Genomic DNA, 21,350 nt, shown 5'->3' on the forward strand with positions numbered 1-21,350 from the left:
ATCGTATACAATTTAAAATATTACTAATCACCTACAAAGCCTTAAATGGCCTAGCGCCTTTGTATATTAAAGAACTACTATCAGAATACAATCCATCACGTAAACTGCGCTCACAAAATTCTGGTCACTTAATTATCCCTAGAATATCAAAAGTGTCTAAAGGTGGTAGATCCTTTTCCTACTTAGCCCCTAAGCTCTGGAATGATTTACCAAACAATGTTCGAGTATCAGACACAGTCGATCAATTTAAATCTAAACTTAAGACATTCTTCTTTAACAAAGCATTCACATAAAATGTCCAGTAAATGTACATTTCCCGCAGTAGTTAGTTTGTCCAGAACAAAGCACTCACATACCTCATATGGGTAATATACTTATGCCGCAATAGTTAGCCTGTCTGGAACCGAGCCGACTTGAACCACTATAATGTTTGACACCTGCATTGCATGCGAACGGCCCCTACGCTAATAGAATTCTGTTTTTCTCTCCCTGTCTCGTCCTCAACCACGAGGACCATGAGACAAACAGACCCAGTTCCGGTTGCTGTGAAGATCATTGCATCACTGATCCACTGGCTGTCCTTCAACGTGATGACCAGCCGATGCCCGACCAACGACCACCGGCTAAACCAGTTTAATTCGCTTACCCGCCTCCTATCCCTACCGTTTCTATATATATATATATATATATATATATATATAAATATATATTAATTCCTCCCAAGGGTTTTTGTCCTTCTAGGACTTTTTCCCATTGGGTTTTTTTTCCTAGAGGGTTTTTAATCCCAGGGAGAGTCAGCCAACTTTGGCTTAATTTAGCACTTTACAGTATACGTTACTTTATTAATATGCTCGCTTGTACGGTTTAACCGCTTTCTCTACTTCTTATATTATCTATTGATTTTCTGTGTTCTCCTCTACATCTTCTCATGTAAAGCTGCTTTGCAACAATTAACACTTGTGAAAAGCGCTATATAAATAAAATTGAATTGAATTGAATTGAATTAATTAACTGGGTAGCAATTGTGTATAATTTTAAAGGAAATCTCAACCACTTTATTAGGTAAAAATATTTTTTCCTTAAGGAGCCAGAAATCTTCCCATACTATATAATCAAATGTATTATTCCAAAAGCTTACGCAAGCAGGTAAAGATATCTGATCTCTGTTAAGAATTGAGCGATTTTTTTTTGTTTGATAAACTACTGAAAAGATTTTGATCAACAAATAGATTAGAATTATCAAATATAAAAGAAGAACATAACAGACCTTTAGGGCCAGGATTGACTAAAGGTTTCACAGAATCAGGAATTGCCCCAAAAACAATGGCATATTTTCTTGGGGGGACTGGAAAAGAAAAAACTTGCATAAAATGTTCATAATAAGTTGTGTTTTTTTATAAATAAAAAAACAATACAGTGACGTCAACCACCAGTCTCTGTTGATTGGTTGACGTGCCAATGACGTACGCCACACGCTTTCTTGCGCCGGAAATAAGCTTGCAGTTTCAAAACACTCGCGCGTCGATGTTTTGACAGAGACCGTTAATGCTAAACCTGTATCAAACTAACTTACAAACAACCAATGCTAAACCTCTATCAAACTAACTACAACAAGCTTTCAATATTGCGCCGTATTTTTCTGCTTATGTAACATCTGAATTTGGATCAGTTGACTGCCGTTCTGTACTTTCTGATTAGCAGGTAAGTGTTTATGTTTACTGTCTTGATTGCTAAATCCGTTATCCTTCATGAACAATTCATTCACGTAAATTTGTTTATTAGCGTGCAGTAACAGTAACAATTAAGTCGACTTAAGCAGTTTTCTGTATTAGTAGTGTCATTAGCAATATTTTTTTGCCAAAACATTTAATGTACATGATAACTGTAGACTAGCATGTATGCAGTATACTTACCTTTAATGCTAATTACTTCGTTGTCTGCTTCTGCTATCTTACGCATTTAAATGAAGGGAAGCTTTTCTGATAATGTTGTTTTACTTTTATCTATCTGTTGATCAGTTTGCAGATATGCAGTCGTCAAGCTCCAGTCATCGCTCCTCTGCGCAGCCGCACAACTCGCCAAGATACGGTAATAAAGCAGCCCTAACTTATATATGGAAAACAATAACTTACACGTTAAATTTACAGTAACTTAAACGTTTTGCATTTTTTATTTTCTCCCAAGTGAATTTCATTGTTGTCATCATTAATGTTCTAATGCTTGTTATCTATCAGCTTTCATAGATTTCTTGGATGTGGGTCGTGCCGAGACAATATCCCAAGAAATTGCAAATTTAACAGAAGATGCGGGACAGGACCTAGACACAGAGGAGAGCGTTGATATTGGATCTATTCAAGGCACAGTAGTTGGTCTACGATATTACAGTGGAGTGGTAAGGATCCATTGAGGATTCATTGATGATTTACATCTAAAGGAGAATATATTAATGTATTACACTTCACATTTATATATCTCCCTTCACATTTATCTATGAGTGAATGAATCAGAATAGAGTAGGTTGGTTTGTTAGTAAAAGTTATTTCATGCATTTAAAAATATAGAGTGCAGATAATGTATAATTCACTACAGAGATTGCATAATACATACTATACAGTTTTAGTATGGTATTCTGAATATAAACGCTGTGTCACAATTTTGAGAAACTTAGAATGGATTGAGAAATTATCAGATTTTTAGTTATACCGTACATATTTTATGGACTTTGCAAATATATTCAGTGGTTAAAATTGAACAATAGTGTATTGTGACATGCTACAGGTCAACAAAGGAGAGATGGTGTCATTGGTGAGAGAGCCACATAATCCCTATGACAGAAACGCAGTGGTGGTTGCCAATATATATGGTACCCAGGTGGGGCACATCAAAAAAGAGCTGGCCGCCCCAATGGCGTATATCATGGACAACAACTTGGCAAGAGTGGAAGGGTACAATGGTTTCTCAGTGTTTTTGTAATAGCTTCTTAAACATGCTTAAAAAGATTTGTATTTCTACTGCCAGCTGTTGACCAAATAAAGTGTTTGTATGATAATAAATATAAATCACCTGGTCTGCAGTAATGCTATTATTTCTTTAATAGGGTCGTGCCGTATGGGGAGACAAATAAATTCTCAATGCCTGTATATCTCACGTTCTGGGGCAAAGAGGAGAACAGAGAGGCCGTTCACAATCAGATGAGACGACATGGCTACAGACTTGGCGCTGACTTAAAAGGTTAATTTATATGTTGTCGCTACGTAATGATCTGTGGAAAACACAATGCTTTTATGATTCTCATTTTATTACTTTATTTTTAGGAGGCAGTGCACAGAAATCATTTGGTAGAGATACATTGGGATTACTTGGATTATCTTCAAAAATATCTGCCATTCCCTTGACTGCACAAGAGGTATATTGCATTGGACAGATGTTTGTTATAAGATGTCTTGTGGTGTTTGTCATGGCCTGTTATATTTTTTCGGTACTTTAATACAGTCTTTGTACTTGATTCAGTCTCTGAGTGCGGTCTCTATGATACTATTATACTATTTTATCTTGGAATTACGCACAGGGCACACTATTAGACTTTAGGCGCAGACGCCACTCTTCTCACGTGTTATAAGATGTTGAAATAAGTATTTTATTTAAAAATATTTCACTCTTTAAAGCAAAACGGCCCAACAACAGGACCCAGATTTTACATTGGGTGGCCAGTAGCAACCCAACACACCATCAGAATTATTGCACAAAGGCAAAATCTTCTAATAATGAAACATTATGAATAATATAATATACAGGGTTCCCGCGGGGTCTTAAAAAGTCTAAAATTCAGAAAGTTCAATTTAAGGCCATAAAAAGTCTTAAAAACAGCCAGATTTTCATCCTAGGTCTTAAATTTAATTAACCCAAGTCTTAAATTTCTTACCTCCATTTATTCCCGAAAAGCGTTTTCCGCAAAAAAATAAATAGTAATTTAAAATGCTGTAGAACTAATCAGTGATGGAGGAAGAAAGTGTTTGATTGATGGGCTTCTAAAAAGAAAAGTTCTGCACTTCGCGCGTCACTGGATTGCATTCAATCCAGTTTTTAATCATCATTTTTTTTAAAGAGGATACAAATGTAGGCTATTATAATCCAGTCTTAAATTTGACTTGCTGAAACCTGCAGCAACCCTGATATAACATCACTTGCGTTATATAACATAAAGCTGTATTTATTTAGATTGCTGTCCTAACTATATAATGTTAAAGGAAATTATAAGGTAATCTGCATTTTGCATTGTTTTCTCTGCTGCTATACACAATCAGTAAAGACCTGCAACCCTAAAAAGTTGAGAACCACTTGATCTGGATTTCTAGATACTGCTTATAATTCAGTCTGTATAACTGCAATGCAATTACTAAAAAGCTACTCTGTTACACCATATCAGCTGAAAAATGCCTTTGACAAGCTCTTTGATGATTTAATGGAGGACAAAACGAGAGAAATGGAACCAGCGGAGGTAAGAGCAGAAACTCACAGCTGTTGTTTTAGTGTCTATCATCCATCAGTCATACATCACGTCTCTGTAAATGTGTGTCCATACAGGCAGTGTGCACTCCATTGCTCCCACATCAAAAGCAGGCACTTTCGTGGATGACCTCACGTGAAAACAGCAGTGATCTGCCCCCTTTCTGGGAGCAGAAGGGTAGCCTTTACTTTAACGTTCTTACTAACTTTGCTGTTAAGGAGAGGCCATTGAAAGTGCTAGGTGGAATTTTGGCTGATGATATGGGACTGGTGAGTCAACCTTAAACCAGCTTCTTTTTTTAATGGTAAGCTATACCAGAACTCAGAGCTGTCTGCTTTCTGTTGTCTTGTTTTTCAGGGGAAGACCCTCACCACCATTGCCCTAATAGTTTCTAATTTTCATAATGGGAAACCTCTGCCTCTGGAAAAATGTGTGAGTGAGATGAAAATGAAAATACTTGTTGCGTTTATAAATGAATGATGTTACCGGGTAACAAAACTGATTGGCTTTGAAGTCCTATAGACTAATTTAATGAATTGGTCATGAATAAACTATTTCAGGGAGAATCATCCAACCCATCAACTTCTAGAAAGAAGTCTGCCTCAAAAGGTAAAAATGTCACACTTACAGTATGTACAGTACACATGTATCACGCTCATTTTATGTTTGGATGTGACTTTTTTTCTCTATATTGCTGATTTCACAGGGAAAAGTAAAGTATCTGAGGAATTAGAGTCATCGCCATTGAAAAGATTACATGTTGATAGTGCCTGTGCTGACAACATTGTTGAAGATGTTGAAAAACAATCACCTCAGAAGAAAGGTGGATTTCACCGTGCTCATATCACAATGTTTGGCTATAATTATTCTGCTACACTAATAACCAATATAATAGCCTGATAAAACTCTTAAAGGCCAATTAATACTGATCCAACAAACTGTCAACACCAACATTTTCTGTTATGATAGAATGATACATTTTTATTATTGGGTGAACTAACCCTGTAGGTTTTGATTATGTCTTACGTTTGTGTTTCTTCCAGCAAAAACTACAAAGAAAACTAAAAAATCTGCCAACACAAAAGGTACCTTTACTTCCTTATTAAGTTTAAATGCCTTATTCATTACATATGTTACACTGTCTTCGCCCTGTTTTCTCTTCTACAGGAGCGATTCTGGTGGAGGATGTCGACTTTGCTGCCGCTTTGGAGTGCTGTTCATCACAAGTCATGCCCCCAAAAAAGAGCGCAAAGAAGAGGTCTGGTGAGTGCAGCATTAATAAACAGTTCATCATGTTCATTAAAGTATGAGAGTTTACCATAATATAATCAAATCTTTTTTATATGGTTTGTAGGCCCTAATAAGAGCTCCTCTGCAGGTGGTGGGGGCTCTGGGGCCAGAGCCACTTTGATTGTATGTCCTCTGTCTGTCCTTAGCAATTGGCTGGTGAGTGTTTAAATGTAAAATCTGCTCATGAGAAAAGTCCTTTTGTATGTTTGAGGAAAGTCATAAAATCACATTCTCCTTGCTTTTGTTTCATATCCATCCAGGACCAGTTTGAGCAACATATCCGAGCTGATGTCACTTTAAACGTGTATCTGTACTACGGTCCCGAGCGCAGCCGATCGGTTAACCTTCTGGCTGGCCAAGATGTGGTTCTCACAACATACAATGTTCTTTCATCAGATTATGGAGTGAGTGGATGTTGATCACTATCCTGCTATTTTTGGCCTATCGCTGTTTGCGTGTTTATAATGCTGAGCCATTGTGATTTTACGTGGCATAAAATAAGTAGAGATTCAGCGATATTAAATATTTCCACCGATACTGATAGACAATTATTCAGACTGATATCTGCCGATGCTTTTGTGGTTATATTAACTTACATTATTAAATTTCTTAAGATTATATTTTCTGAATGTTATTAATTCACATCATGACCATTAAAGGAAAACAGCACAGTTTTCAATATTTTACTATGTTCTCAACTTGGACGAATTAATACATACCTATCTTTTTTTCAATGTGTGCACTTAATCTTTGTACAGTGCATCATGAATGTGTTAGCATTTAGCCTAGCCCCATTCATTCCTTAGGATCCAAACAGGAATGAATTTAGAAGCCACCAAAAACTTCCACGTTTTCTCTATTTAAAGACTGTTACATGAGCAGTTACATGAGTAAGTATGGTGGCACAAAATAAAACGTAAAAAATGCTAACTATATTGTATGGCGGAACAGCACTTATTTTGCAGCACTTCGACCTCGGGCGCAGTAAAATTGAGGGAAGTTTGATCGAAAATGATCAGGAGCGATGATGATACTGTGTGCTGAAATCGAAGTGCTGCAAACTAAGTGCTCTTTTGCCATACAATATAGTTTTCATTTTTATCTGCTTAACAAATCGCCATGTTTAATTTTGTGCCACCATACTTACTTATGTAACTACTCATGTAACAGTCTTTAAATAGGGAAACATGGAAGTGTTTGGTGGCTTCCAAACCCATCCCCGTCTGGATCCCAAGGAATGAATGGGGCCCGGCCAAACGCCAACACATCCACGACGCGCTGCACAAAGACTAAGTGCACGCATTGAAAAAATATAGGTATGTATTCATTTGTGTAAGTTTAGATAAGAACATAGTAAAATATTGAAAAACGGTGGTGTTTTCCTTTAATAATGACCATTAATCTAGTGATGTTTTTTGACATTTTCTATACACAGAGCTCAAATTCATTGCATTGTCATGTTCTCTTTTGATTGACAGGATATATTGGCCATGACCAGCTGTTTTTAAACTATTGACTGATAGTGTGAAAAATAGCTTTTATCAACCGATACCGATTATTGGCCGATATATCGGTGCATCTCTAAATAAAACCATTGGAGAAAAAGTAAAATAAAAGAAGCCTTTTAACTTGAGTGATTTTTAATCTCTTGCAGAACAAGGCCAGCAGTCCTCTGCACAAAGTAAACTGGCTGAGGGTGGTGCTGGACGAGGGTCACGTCATCAGAAACCCCAGTGCTCTTCAGAGCAAAGCTGTCCTGGAGCTCCAGTCAGAGCGCAGATGGATTCTGTCTGGTGTGTTTATTTAGAAAGTCACTTGACTACTCTGTGCTTTAGTTTTTCCACATTATATGACATTTATGATGAACACTATCCTGTTAATAATACTCGGGGAGGTATGACTGGTCTATGTGTAACTTTCTTCAGGAACCCCTATTCAAAACTCCTTGAAGGATCTTTATATGCTTCTGTCCTTCTTAAAACTGAAACCGTTTGACGTGAAGGAGTGGTGGAACAGGATTATTCAGAGACCTGTGACCATGGGCGACAGAGTTGGACTCCAGTATGTTAACAGTAACAGCACATATTAAATCTGAGCAAAGCAGTTCATATGTTGTGATGCCCAAGCTTTGAACCCGAAAGGCAAAAATGCATTATTGCTGTAATATGTCTTCTCAGGAACCTGCAGGCGCTGGTTAAGGGGATCACACTGAGGCGCACTAAAAGCAGTAAGGTGGCTGGTCGCACTGTGGTGCAGTTACCTGAAAGAAAAGTGTTTGTGCAGCATGTGACTCTGTCTGAAGAGGAGAGAGAGGAATATGAGCAGGTCAAACGGGATGGCAGGAACATCATCGGCAGGTGGGCACGCTGAAGTGCTACTGATGTGAAGAGCATCAACGTTACATTGAAAGCTAAAATGAATCTGTTTGTCCTCACAGGTATTTCCAAGAGGGGACCATCATGACAAACTATGCTGACGTGTTGGCCATTCTGGTCCGTCTGAGACAGTATTGCTGTCACCCCAGTCTTGTGGGAAAATATACAGGGGCAGGTATGCATGCAAATGATGAGCAACTGTATGCTGTATGTATAACAGATTGTTTCATTTGACCACAGCATATTGAAGTATTTATGCAAAGTGATTGAGGTCAGTCAATTGCTGGCTTGTTCCTCTCTAGAAAACAAAACAGTAACCATCTGGTGACAAAGCCCTGCGCATTAACCATTACATCACACTACTATTGTAACAGTCTTGTATCTGTGCTAGGAGATCCTGCGACCCCCAGCGAGCTGCGAGAGCGTCTCATCAATAAAATCACCCTGGTGCTGAACTCTGGCTCAGATGAGGAGTGCGCCATCTGTTTAGACTCCCTACGTCAGCCTGTCATCACATACTGTGCCCACGTCTACTGCAGGCCCTGCATCTGTGAAGTCATCCGCTCAGAGAGGGTCAGCATTACCTTAACATGTCAGCGGTATCCCAAAACTTGGATGGAGTATAGTCTGTTTTTTACGTGCATGCACGGTCGAACAAACACAAAGTATTGTTTATTTATTGCATCCACATTGCGACAAAATGCAATGTCCTCCTGGGCTACATACTATGTTCTCCTGTACACGTGCAAATTCTTCTGATGACGAAAATTGTGTTGTGCTCTGTACGCAGACCATCGTGTACGCGTAAAAAAGTGGACCATACTTCGGCCTTAAAGACTCCTGCGTTGTGTTGTCAATCCTGAACAATATTTCTTCCTGTTTCATAGGAGCAGGCCAGATGTCCTCTGTGTCGTGCTCAGATTAAGACCAAAGAATTGGTCGAGTATCCTGGAGAAGAGAAGGAGACTGGAACAGCCACTGCAGAGAAGTGGCGATCAAGTTCCAAAGTAATTTTCACACTTATGCAGCTTTTGTTTATTTTGGTTGCTTTATAACTTGTGTAATAACACTCCACTTTTTTGAAAATATGCTCATTTTCCAGCCTCAACATTCGATTTTTATCGTTTTGGAATCCATTCAATCGATCTCAGATACCATTTTGAGCATAGCTTAGCATAATCAATTGAATCTAATTAGACCATTAGCGTCGCGCTAAAAAAATATCCAAAGAGTTTCAATATTTTTCCTATTTAAAACTTGACTCTTCTGTAGTTACATCGTGTGCTAAGTTTAAAAGTTGTGATTTTCTAGGCAGACATGTCTAGGAACTACACTCTCATTCTGGCGCAACAATCAAGGACTTTGCTGCTGTAACATGGCTGCAGCAGGCGCAATGACATTTACGCAGTTCCCGAAAATAGTCCCCTGCTATTGAAAGTAACCAAAGGGACTATTTTCGGGCAGTGTGTAATATCATTAGTGTCCCTTTAAAGGTGTCATTTTAAAATCAATGTTGAAAATAAACAAGTGTGATCAAGTATAACCTACTGTATATACTTACATTAGTGTTCTTTTGTTTTCAAACAAAGGTCATAGGTTAGATGCAATGGACCCTAACAAAAAAATCTAGCTACAAATATTTCCTTGTAAATACTCATTACCAGCCAAGTCATTCAACTTGTAAACATGTCTAAGTTTCTCATTCTTCACAGTCTAATGCTTTTTGTTTTGGAGGTGTCTGCATAGTACAATGATAAAAAACATTTAGTTTTTAGTGCTGTTTACCATATATTGTATGTTTATGCTGTAAGTTAAAATTGAGACTCCGTTAATTTCTTCTCTCAGACACTAAAGATAATTGTGTTTATTTATGAGCTGTCACATACTGTGTTTTTCTTTATGCAGGTGGACGCTTTGATGAGTAACCTGTTGAAGCTTCGAAATGAAGATCCCACAGTGAAGAGTCTGGTGGTGTCTCAGTTTACAAAGTTTCTGGATCTTTTAGAGGTTCCCTTGAGGTATGAGTTAAAAGTGTTTCCCAACGTTTTGATAAGTAAAAATTCATACGGCACACCACTATCACAATAAGCATTAACAGAACTGCACAAATCTGTATTGCAATGCTTAAATTTAATGCTTCAACTAAGTTCTCGCATTTAATGTGAAACTTGATCTTGTTTGATGAACACAAAGATGATATCCTGGCTGGAATTGATGAGAGTGACACATGCAGCTCTTTTGTTAAACACTGTGTGTTATTTTTCCACGGTATACCAAAAAAGTGGTCATGGCACACTAGTTCATTATTATGTTAATGGCATTGTAAAGATTGTATATGGATTGTAGTCGCTGACATTTGACTTTAAAATGATACTTAATCAAAACTAGAAACGGAAGTCTCGATCGACTTTACAGCCATGTTGTGACATATTTCTAAGTCAAATCAATTGGATATAAGGATATAGTGGGCGTGGCTTGTTTTCCATTGCTTTGATTGGATATAGAAAAGTAGGTGTTTCATTCAGAAATGGAACTGGCAGCAGTTGGAAAGCAGTTTAGCTTATATGAATGAGGGCGGAAGTATATTTTTGGATTTTGACTAAAGATCATGAGATCACATTAACTCTTTCCCCAACAACATTTAAAAAAAAAAAAAAGTTGCCAGCCAATGCCTGCATTTTTTATGATTTTCACAGAAGTTTAATGACTTCCAGAAAATGTTCTTCTTTAAATATATAAACATACAATATATCAAATGAAAGAACCAAAAAAGTTTTATTCTACCTTCATTAGTTCTCTTTGTATCACCTCTCAAATATGGGTTACTTCAAAAACACAAAATTTTGAGAAAAAAAGCTGGGTGAATTCCATTTTTGTGAAGGACTTTTAATAGAGATCAGATTCAGAGCGACGGAGGAGGTGTTTCTCAATGTCAAGGAAGGATCCTCGGAAGCCAGAATTTTGAGGATGTCATGTCGGGGATCCTCGGAATTTCAGCCAAGGACTAAGTCATTCGTTTGAGAAATAACCCATACACAGGAAAGGATGCATATGTGTAGCCTTCGCGCTCTGAAATCACCCACAATCCTATGCGCGCAGCGCTGAAAGCACACCTTTTCACTGATGTATTGACGCAATGACGTGCACTTGCTAGCCTGTTCCATTTACGTGTTCTCCGAATGCTAAGAGGAGCCTCGCCTAGTCTCTGAAGGAAGTGACCAACGAAGTATCCTTGAAATTGAGAAACACCTACGGACATGCAGCCCAAGGGCGATACTTCTGGGTTTTATAAGTTGCAGAAGAGCGCCACCTCTTGGATAATAGCGTCATTGGCAGGGAAGCGTTTTCTCTTACTCGTGAATGGCATGGAAAGTGTTAATATTTTTTTAATGACTTGCATGGATAAATTGTTTATAATAAACACTGCAATATTACATTTAAAAAAAATCACAATTGTCAGTTTTGTTTTCATGTGGACTTTATTAATTTGCTAATAACATTGGTGGCTGTAGGGAATACGGATTCTCTTTCACACGCCTGGATGGCTCTATGAATCAGAAGAGCAGAGCAAAGGCCATTCAGGACTTACAAGACTCCTCTCCTGGAAGCCCTACCATCATGTTACTGTCACTCAAAGCTGGAGGGGTGGGGCTTAATCTGACCGCTGCTTCCCACGTCTTCCTAATGGACCCAGTGAGTGCAGTATTTCATAGCAGCCACTGGGTGGCACTAGCAGTATTATCATAATGCATAGAGCATATGTTGAGTCAGTTTTCGTTTTTTCTCCAGGCTTGGAATCCTGCAGCAGAAGATCAATGTGTTGACAGATGTCACAGATTGGGCCAGAGCAGAGATGTGGTGATCACTAAGGTAAAGTCTTTGTTTTAATCCAAGGCAGCCATACAGAGGAATGATAGCAGCTGATCCCAATAGCTATTATTACATGCCGGTCATTTTACTCAGTGCTATTACGACGTGATGACACATATAACAGAATATTATTTTAATGGCTGCCCTGTTAGCTCCAGACCAAAGCGTTGTAAAGAATGTATATAGATTGTAGTCGCTGACATTTGACTTTAAAATGATTCTTCTGTTGTAGTTTCTTGTTAAAGACTCGGTGGAGGAGAACATGGTGATGATTCAGAAGAAGAAGAAAGAGCTTGTGGAGAAGGCATTTGGAGCAAAAAACCCACAGGACCGAAAACAGGCGCGGATAGATGATATCCGAGCCCTCATGGAAATTTAATTTTACTCGGCCAACTTCATTCCTGCCAGTTCATTTCAAATACTTTGTTGAATGTGACACTTTAGTTAGTTAATACTAAAAGTTTGTTTTCTCTGTGCACATGTCAACAATTAAACAGTTGTTCAAAGCAAAATGTTTTTACATTAAATAACATTTGTGTATTCTGTGAATAAACTTGTTCGAACTACTCAGTAAGTCAAGATTCACATTACTAGTTCTTTATTTTTTGACGTTGCACGTGCAGGGCAAAGCTATAGGGAAGTTAGAGACTTTCAGTAGTTATAGTCAACAACTACAGCAACCATCTTAACAGTAGTACAAGGTGTAACCAAGTGTAGCTAAATCATTGTTTCCATAACCTTGGTACAGGGAGTAACTGCCCAGTAAGCGAGTGGAGTGACCTTGGTTTACACAATAAGAGTTACTGACGTACATTAGAGCCAATAATGACAGTTCAGGATGTCGACCGCATACAACGCATCTTGTAAACACTATCATTGAGAAGCTCTGGGGATCAATATTGAATGTAGAGAGTGATTGTATACTTGAGGCGTAAAAGACATTTACAAGGTTTGGTTTGGTTGCTGTATGATTTTTTTCTACTGTTTGTGATCTCTACAAGCACAAGGCAAATCATAACACATTTACAGTAATAAAAAACGACAGCATGTAACAGCAGTATCTTCATTAGAGACATTGCATGGTGTTACCTCAGGAAATGAGGCAAGATGTGAAAACGTTAAGTTATGTGAATCATCAATGTTGCAATCTCAGTACACGAGGTTGGCTGGAGCTGCATAGACCTTGTGGTGCTGCTATAAATGACATATTTAAGTTTTTTGTAACTTTATTACATACCCCATACATACTCTAGTACAAAACTAAATCTGATGGTACATTGCTGCGTGTGTCCCTCACTTTAGGAACGAATCGAGCCTTTTTGCGATGTTGTCAAAAGAGTCCATTCCCATGTAGTCAGCTTGGCCCTGTTCCCACTTCTGTTTCCGCTCCTGAGAAGAAATCTGAGGTTGAGGGGGCTGATGGGATATGTGCATCTGAGCAACTTCGTCGTGAACATTACCCTGGAGGGGAAAACAGAAATCAGATAATTATTAATTATCTTCAATCAGATTATAATTCATCAAAATTCATGAAATTGTTGCACAGCACGTTGTGTATCTTGCTTATCTGACACGATCGCATATCCAAAATCGCTTACTGATGTACTACACAGTGGTGTGTCCAAAAAGTCAGCATGCAAGAAACAACCCTAATAGCCTACTGCTTTGGCACTTTTCTATCCCATGGGACCTGAGAAGCCACCAAATTCAATGTTAACTAATTAAAAATATAAAACTGAGTTGGCCAGCTCAGTATAAGTGAGAAATGTATTCTTTGCTTAAAGTTAAATTAATTAAATTGAGTCAAGTCCACAAACAAACAAAAGTCAAAGCATAACAATGCCAACATAGCAAACGTAGTGTGTCAGCTTACTGGAATGCTTGATTCTGTTTGGTTAGTTGCGACATTTGTTATTCCCAGATAACAACCACCTTAAATTGATAACAGGCTCATCCAGGTTGACAGGTGCAGTTTGATACATACACTTCAAATGTTGACTAGTACATTTATCAAATTTATTTGTTTATAAAAAGTTAAAGTTGTCCCAAGACAAGAACTGGAACAGAGTTATTGGCGTGCAAATATAATGAGCTAATAAGATTTACACGGGGCGAGTGGCTGTGTAAAAAGAGGGATAATGTATGTCCCACCTGGGTGTTATTGCAGATAAAAATCAATTTGCGTTGATACAAAACCCATGATCACACGGTTTATTCTGCAATAACAACTAGCTTGCTACACTTTGGGGCGGTTTCCCGGACAGGGATTAGACTAGTTCTAGACTTAAACACTTTTAAGAGCTCTCCAAACTGAAAACAACTTGCACTTGCATGTCTTAAAATACATCAGGGCCCTTTGTTTTACCTCAAAATGCACACAGGTAATGTTTTTAGTAAGGCATGTTTGTTAAAACTAGTTATATTTCCTAATTAAACTAAGGCCTAGTCCTGGATTAAGCTAATCCTGGTCTGGGAAATCGCCCCATTATCCCTTAAAGGGATAGTTCACCCAAAATTTTTAATTCTGGTCAATTACCCACCCTGAAGTGGTAAACCTGTATAATTTATTTTTCTTCTGAACACAAAGGAAGATTTTAAAGAATGTTTGTAACCAAACTGATCAAGAGCACCATTCACAAATGTCAATAGTGCCCCAGATCTGCTTTGTTACAAACAAATCTTCATTCTGCTGAAGACAAAGGAAGATATTTTGAAGTATACAGGTTTAGAACGACTTCAGGGTGAGTCACAAAATTTTCATTTTTGGCTGAACAATCCAATTATAATTGACTAAACCAAATTGGTATTTAAAAGTATGCGATTACGGGAAGCAAACAGTCTCACAGAAGCCCCTCCCATGACGCGAATTTCCACGTGAATGTCTCTAATAACTAGAATTTCATGCGCAAATGAAACTCAAAATGTTCAGACGTCCAACTACACGCGAATAGCACGTTTTTGCCACCTCTACAGCATTTCGTGTGAATCCAGCATTAAAGTGTCAAATACATCCCATTTCTGTGTATAACAACACTAACACCATCTACACAGATCAAAATACCAGCATGCTTGTAAAAACAAAATGTCCATATGATGATTGTACAAATCTCAGCAGTACAGCCAATTGAATGAAAGGACTGCTTACCCTCTGTGCATCCGGAATGGAAGGGCTGTTCACCATACTCCTCTTTCATAGGGGGCAATACTGAGGAAGAGAACAGCTCCCACCACTGGAGCAAATAGTTGGGGTGCAGGTCCGAAGGATCCCAGGACTGTCCTTTTATCGTTTTGCTTGTGGTATCGTAAGTATAATCCCACGGTTTGAGTTTTCCAAGGAAGTGAATCACCTTGGCATCACGGCCATATCTGGGGGGCAATAAGAACAATCCGATTGACATGGATTAAAATAACCAGCAATTCCAACATGCTGTCCAGTTGGAGGTGCTTAAAGAGACAGTTGTGTCACAACTAAATCAAGTTTATTTGTAGGTATCGAGTAACTGCAATAAAGTAGATTAACTGCTGAAATGTTTAGAAAGATGTCTGTGGCATGCACAAACAAATTAGGCATTACTGTATGAATAAGATCCAACTGGAAGCTCTACTGACCAAAGAACTGTACTACAGATGCTAACGGAAAACAGATCATGTGGCTAACTGGTCAAAATGACATTTAGGCTCCACGTATAACCCTTTAAATAGCGCCACTATTTTTGGAGGCCGGTTTGTATTTGGTGGAAGCTGAGGTACAAGGCCAAGAACAGAAAGGATTTTTGATGTCGTATTCATCTCTGGTTACAGTGTCGCAGCGTGATCAGGCTTTAATTTGACCTTGGCATCAGTCATGATACGGTGCAAACCAGTTACTGTTGCATCTAATATTCACACCAAAATAAAGAAAAAACAGTATGTGGGCAAAGCCTTTAACAAACACAAACTCACTGTTTGAATGCTGGGAGATAGGTGTAGATGGCGATGCTGCTGAGGTTGTAGATGAAAGGAAGGTGTTTTGAAATGTCTGCTGTTGCCCAATTATTAAAGAAACTGTTGAGAACTCCCTGATCCCCACCTGAAGAAACAAACAAGACCCAAAAAGTCAATGAAACAAATAGAGGAGTACAGCGGCACACGTTTCCTTAAAAGGGGCACCTATTATGCAAAATCCACTTTTACAAGGCATTTAGATAAATGTGTCGGCAGTGTGTGAATGCAAGCTCCTTACAATAAAAATAATAAACTTCAATCCTCTTTAAACTAAAGCAGTCTCATTAAACATGTGGTTCCGGTTATCTTATTAATGTGATGTCACACTGATATAGTTTCAGCAAGTTCTACGCAGGCGCCATCTAAATAATGACATACTATTGTCTTAGACTATTCACTGGGGAATCAGATATTTTAGGGTCAGTGATAAAAACTATTTGGCAAAATGAGAAATTCAAAAATCTTAAAAAACTAGTTTTAAAAGCATGCATCAGTTTTATTTCAATTCACATAGTTGACTTATGTTGACTTTATGCAATAAAAAAAATTACATTTGTATTTTATGAAAGTTAAGGCTAAATGGACCTGAAAATGTCAAATGGTGTAACCGCCAATCGGCTCAAAAAATGAAAAATATTATAAAAAAAAAACCATTTTATAATTTAATTAGTTATTTAAAAATGTAAATTTTAATGCATTTTGTGATATTTGTCCTAACATATGCTGAAAACATCTCTGTTTTCTTAAATGATCTGACAATGATGTAAAAAAAATTATATTACACTAAACTAGATCATTATATTTATTCCACATTTTTATATATACTTTTCATTTAAAAAATACAAGTTACACCAATTGACACAGATCATTTACACCACATTGACATTTTTGCAATTATCCTCCAAATATTCTTTCAAAATGAAATAAATACCAGAAAGTTTAGACTTGGTTCTCAAACAAGAGAATGTATGAAAGTAATCTGCAAATTTATTTTTGAAATTTTAACCCTTTTCCATTTAATTGAACCACACGGACACAAAATAATTAACGTCACGTCATTGACCCTTTAAAGGTGAAGTGTGTAAATTTTAGTGGCATCTAGTGGTAAGGTTGCGAATTGCAACCAATGGCCTCATCTAACTGCTCACCCCTCACTTTTAAAACGCATAGAGAAGCTATGGTAGCCACCACCAGACAAACATGTCATCTTCGGAGACAGCTTTGTAAAAAGGTTTTGTCCGTTAAGGGCTCCTGTAGAAACATGGCGGCACAAAATGGCGACTTCCATGTAAGGGGACCCTCGTTATGTAGATAAAAACATCTCATTCTAAGGTAATAAAAACATAAGGGTTCATTATAAAAAGGTCTTTATAAACCCCTGATAATATAGTTTTGTATATTATTTTGCATTTCTGTCAAGACATCCTTCAAAAAATTACACACTGCACCTTTAAAAGCGCTCACTGTCTGTCTTGGTAAGGAAGTGAGAAGCAGCGCATTTCCTTTGTACCTTTCAAAACACGTGGTATAATAAATGATCAGTGGTGTATTTTGCATAACAGGTTTAAACGGATGAATTGAACAGCCCGCCCAAGCAGCATTTAACAACATCTGCTAAAACAAATTGAAGCCAATGTCAAGTCCAGGAGCCTCATGTATAAAACTGTGCGTAGGATCCTTACTAAAAGTCTACGTACGCACAAAAGCCAAATTTTTGGTGTATGCCATTTTATGAAGACTTCTAAAACAAAGCAATGTTCCCTTTATAAATAACAGATCACCTGCAAACGTGCTTACATGAATCATCCTAATATCCCACCCTGCAAGCCCTTTCTCCCATCAAGTTTGTTTTTTTATAAATCACAACCTTTGCGTGGGAACTGGCGTACGCACGCTTTACACATAAGGCCCCAGGTCTATTCACAGCGTGAAAGTTAAACACCCACAAGGCAATGTGGGCAGGGAAAGTCCAGCTGATTATCTGTAAACATGTAACTTTTGTACAGAAAGCACAAGATGATCTACTCATGTAAAGACCATGAACATGTTTACCATAGGCTGTAATGTATATCATAGGTTACTACAAGAACTCAACACATGGTGAGCATTGTGGTGCACATAAATAGATAACATACATGAGACAATACTGATCATTTGAAGTCTCAATGACTGTGAATAGCAACAGAAACATGATAGCCTCCAAGACCTTCAAGTATAGAGGCCTACTGATACCTTTTGTGCACAATACGGTTCAAGATTAGGTCTGACTAAACCGCAAACCATTTTTGAAGCGCACGCGTTTATTTGGTTAATGCACAGGAAGATGAATTTACAAATATGACCTACTAATGCATATACAGTGAATGCACAGTAAGTAAGTAAACCTGCACTTGCGCATAATCATGTATAAATTATAAGTACATGGGTCAGGGGTGTAAATTCCAGGAGAGAGAGAGAGATGGGAGGAGGCATCCCCCCCATAATCAAAACTAGCAATTAAACCCTCCCCACTATTTATACAAAGATTAATGAAAACATGCACAGTTTACACTTCAACCCCCAGTGTTCAAAACCAAATCTATGCCCTTGGTGGGGTTCAAAGGTACAACTAAAGCAATTCAGTGATATTTACTGTCTGGAATGTCTCATACAGTATGCACGCCCAGAAATAACTCCCAGTCTTAGAGGTGCACCCAAAACTTCACACAGCTGCCTTGTTTAATAAACATGCCTGATAAAGAACTTAGTCATGGCCATGTTTAGCTCTAACAAGATTGCGCAATAATTTTACACCCACTCCAATGTTTATACATCCTGCATCAACAAGTCGTCCTAAAAACATGTAACACGCCATTTCGTTTTCCAAAACATCTCAACTATGCAAACCTTCAGTGTTTGTTTTGGTTCGCACCAAGAACAGAAATACTAAAATAACCCCCACCCCAGAGACAAAAGTGTGTCGCTCACCATCAAAGCTGCCATTTTCTGAACAAGCTGTAATAAGCTTCTCGTAAGTCTCGTTGGAGGGACGGAACACAAATACACCAGAGTTGAAGCAATCTGGCCAGCCGGGATCCGGTGCAGCAGAGAGCTCCTCTCTTTCAAACAATTCATCTATGTTTGACAAAACCTGTGGACGATAGGAACCACTAGATCAAAAACCTCATAAAAATCAAACATCACGACCAGCTTCAAGAAGCAGCACTCACTAGAGTATCTGCATCCAAAAACACGCATTTGGAGTATTCTGTAAGAGTCCAGCAGTGGAGCTTCGTAAACGTCACGCCCAGGTCAGGTCTCTTCATCAGGGCCAAATGTGCAGCGTCCCCACTGTCCAGTACATCCACCAGCCGGACCTCATCGTACAACTTATGAAGTACAGCTCTGGAATAATAAAAGGAAGACTTGACTGATCTATAGATCACATTTCAGCACCATCGACAAAAACAAATGCACAGCAGAAAAACAAAACTGCCATATAAGCTCAATTAATTTGAACTGCGCAACAAAATGTAACAAATTACCTGGAGGGTTCTGAGACATTTGGGCCAATCAGCGCCACTAATTTCTTAGATGTGTCGTGGTTCCTCAAGGACCGGCCAAGTACCATTGCTCCTTTGGCATAGTTGTCAGTTGTCGCAAGTGTGACAAAAGCCTGGTCTGCATTAACACACAAACCATCAATAGGGAATTATAATATAGTCCTAGTGTGAATGTTATTAATGTATTTGTCTTGTTAAGCAACTTGCATGCCCAAAACAAATTTGCCTTCATTCATTTACGAGCCTCACAAAAATTACTAGTGGTCCAACTACAATGTTTTTTATTTATAGGTAAGCCATAGTAGCCACGAATTTACCATGGCCTTACTACAGGTATACAAGAACTTAAACTGTTACAAGTTCACCTTTACTATGATACAATCATTAAATATTTTCTTAGGGGTTAAGAACTAACGTTAGCTTATCCGAAATAAAAAAGTGTCCATTTTGAGTTAATATTTAGTAAATGTTTGTTCAGTTTCAATTGTTTGCTAAATAAAATAGGTGCTAAATAAAATATTATAATAAAACAGGTGTAAGCCTCGTTAGGTGTCAAATACATAGGTGTAAAAACAGAAATATTATAGTTTTCGTACTCATGCTGAGATGCTATTTGTGTGCAGATGACCATTTAAATAAGCACACTCGTCTACTGTATACAAGTTAGCGCGTTTTACAGAAATACGTCAAGCTTAACGCACTTGTGAGGTGTATTCAGTATGTCGCTGTTTAGCAAAGACACACTTAAACCCACACTAAACGCATTATGTAGCAAACAAACAAACAAACACGCTCGCAGTGCTGCGTATGAGACGTGAATAGGCCCTTACGCAAGAAATCACACGTTACTTAGGACAGCACAGCCTGAATAACAACGCATTAAATGTCATTTGTAATGTCCAAAGTCCTGCAACCTCACAGACAACGCACTGTGTGTAGCACACGGGCCATTAATCCACACACGGGCGCAAACGCACTGTTATTCCCATCGTTGCATACGCAGAGAAAATATGTGACGTTCAATATAAAGTTGCCTACCTGCCATGATTCACGTAACACAGCCAGACCGAGCTAGATACAAGGCCTCGGTGAGAAAATGAAGGAGAGAACCAGAGAGCGGTCTGACAGAGGATTTATATAGTAGTGACATTACAGGGTCACGTGAACTCTGACAACAGACACGCCCACCACTCGCTTCAGAGACTGTCGTGAGAATATTATGTAATTTTGTTAAAAAGTATTGAGCCACTACGTCATAAAACTCATGAATTTATATAAACTATAAATGTATATATTAAATTTGACATTTAAAGTGAAAAGAAAGCCAATAAAAGGCGTGTAGTTCCTCATTTGCTGAGTACCGTTTATTCATTTCCCTTTAATACGTCGTTCAGTGACATATGACGTGTTCGACTTCATGTGGCCCTGCGCTGCGCAGGCAAATCGCCGGATGACGTCAAAATACTGCGAGAGTGATTTAAGAGGTGTGTCACTCAGAATTCCACTATTATTTTAAGAATGAAGCTGGCAACATTTAATACACTTTTTCATTATAAACACCATTTAACAACATTATGCATTTTCCAGCTCAATAACTTAAAAAGGGCATGTGTTAAACATTATATGATCATATTAATCAACATTTACAAGCTATTACAGACCCTTCAGGGCTCCTTAAAGTGGTGAAAAAATCAATAACTTGTATCAATTGTATTACAGTGCTAACAATGTCAGTACTTAAGGTTCATGCAATAAGACTATAGCACAGTGTAATCATCAATA

The 21,350-nt window shown here is 38.1% G+C and overlaps 2 protein-coding genes across 2 annotated transcripts; one reads left to right on the forward strand and one right to left on the reverse strand.

Annotated features, from left to right (window-relative positions):
• Window positions 1–1,463: 1,463 nt before the first annotated feature.
• hltf (helicase-like transcription factor) lies at window positions 1,464–12,616 on the forward strand. The gene is made up of 25 exons (XM_073875675.1): window positions 1,464–1,701; window positions 2,019–2,088; window positions 2,235–2,392; window positions 2,779–2,945; window positions 3,098–3,231; window positions 3,315–3,406; window positions 4,427–4,498; window positions 4,585–4,776; window positions 4,865–4,939; window positions 5,068–5,116; window positions 5,214–5,330; window positions 5,551–5,592; window positions 5,675–5,770; window positions 5,862–5,953; window positions 6,058–6,201; window positions 7,452–7,590; window positions 7,723–7,858; window positions 7,975–8,154; window positions 8,235–8,347; window positions 8,564–8,745; window positions 9,060–9,179; window positions 10,078–10,190; window positions 11,685–11,865; window positions 11,962–12,042; window positions 12,275–12,616. The coding sequence occupies exons 2-25, from the start codon at window positions 2,028–2,030 to the stop codon at window positions 12,419–12,421; spliced, it is 2,883 nt and encodes a 960-aa protein (XP_073731776.1). The 5' UTR covers window positions 1,464–1,701; window positions 2,019–2,027; the 3' UTR covers window positions 12,422–12,616.
• A 1-nt stretch (window position 12,617) lies between these two features.
• On the reverse strand, window positions 12,618–20,765 carry gyg1a (glycogenin 1a). Its single transcript, XM_073875680.1, has 7 exons — window positions 20,607–20,765; window positions 19,551–19,686; window positions 19,236–19,410; window positions 18,994–19,156; window positions 15,985–16,111; window positions 15,184–15,408; window positions 12,618–13,498 (listed from the first exon to the last, which is right to left on the reverse strand). Exons 1-7 carry the CDS (start codon window positions 20,611–20,613, stop codon window positions 13,336–13,338), a joined length of 996 nt encoding a protein of 331 aa, XP_073731781.1. The 5' UTR covers window positions 20,614–20,765; the 3' UTR covers window positions 12,618–13,335.
• Window positions 20,766–21,350: the final 585 nt, after the last annotated feature.

Source organism: Misgurnus anguillicaudatus, chromosome 2, assembly GCF_027580225.2.
Source record: "Misgurnus anguillicaudatus chromosome 2, ASM2758022v2, whole genome shotgun sequence".
NCBI classification, from domain to species: Eukaryota; Metazoa; Chordata; class Actinopteri; order Cypriniformes; family Cobitidae; genus Misgurnus; species Misgurnus anguillicaudatus.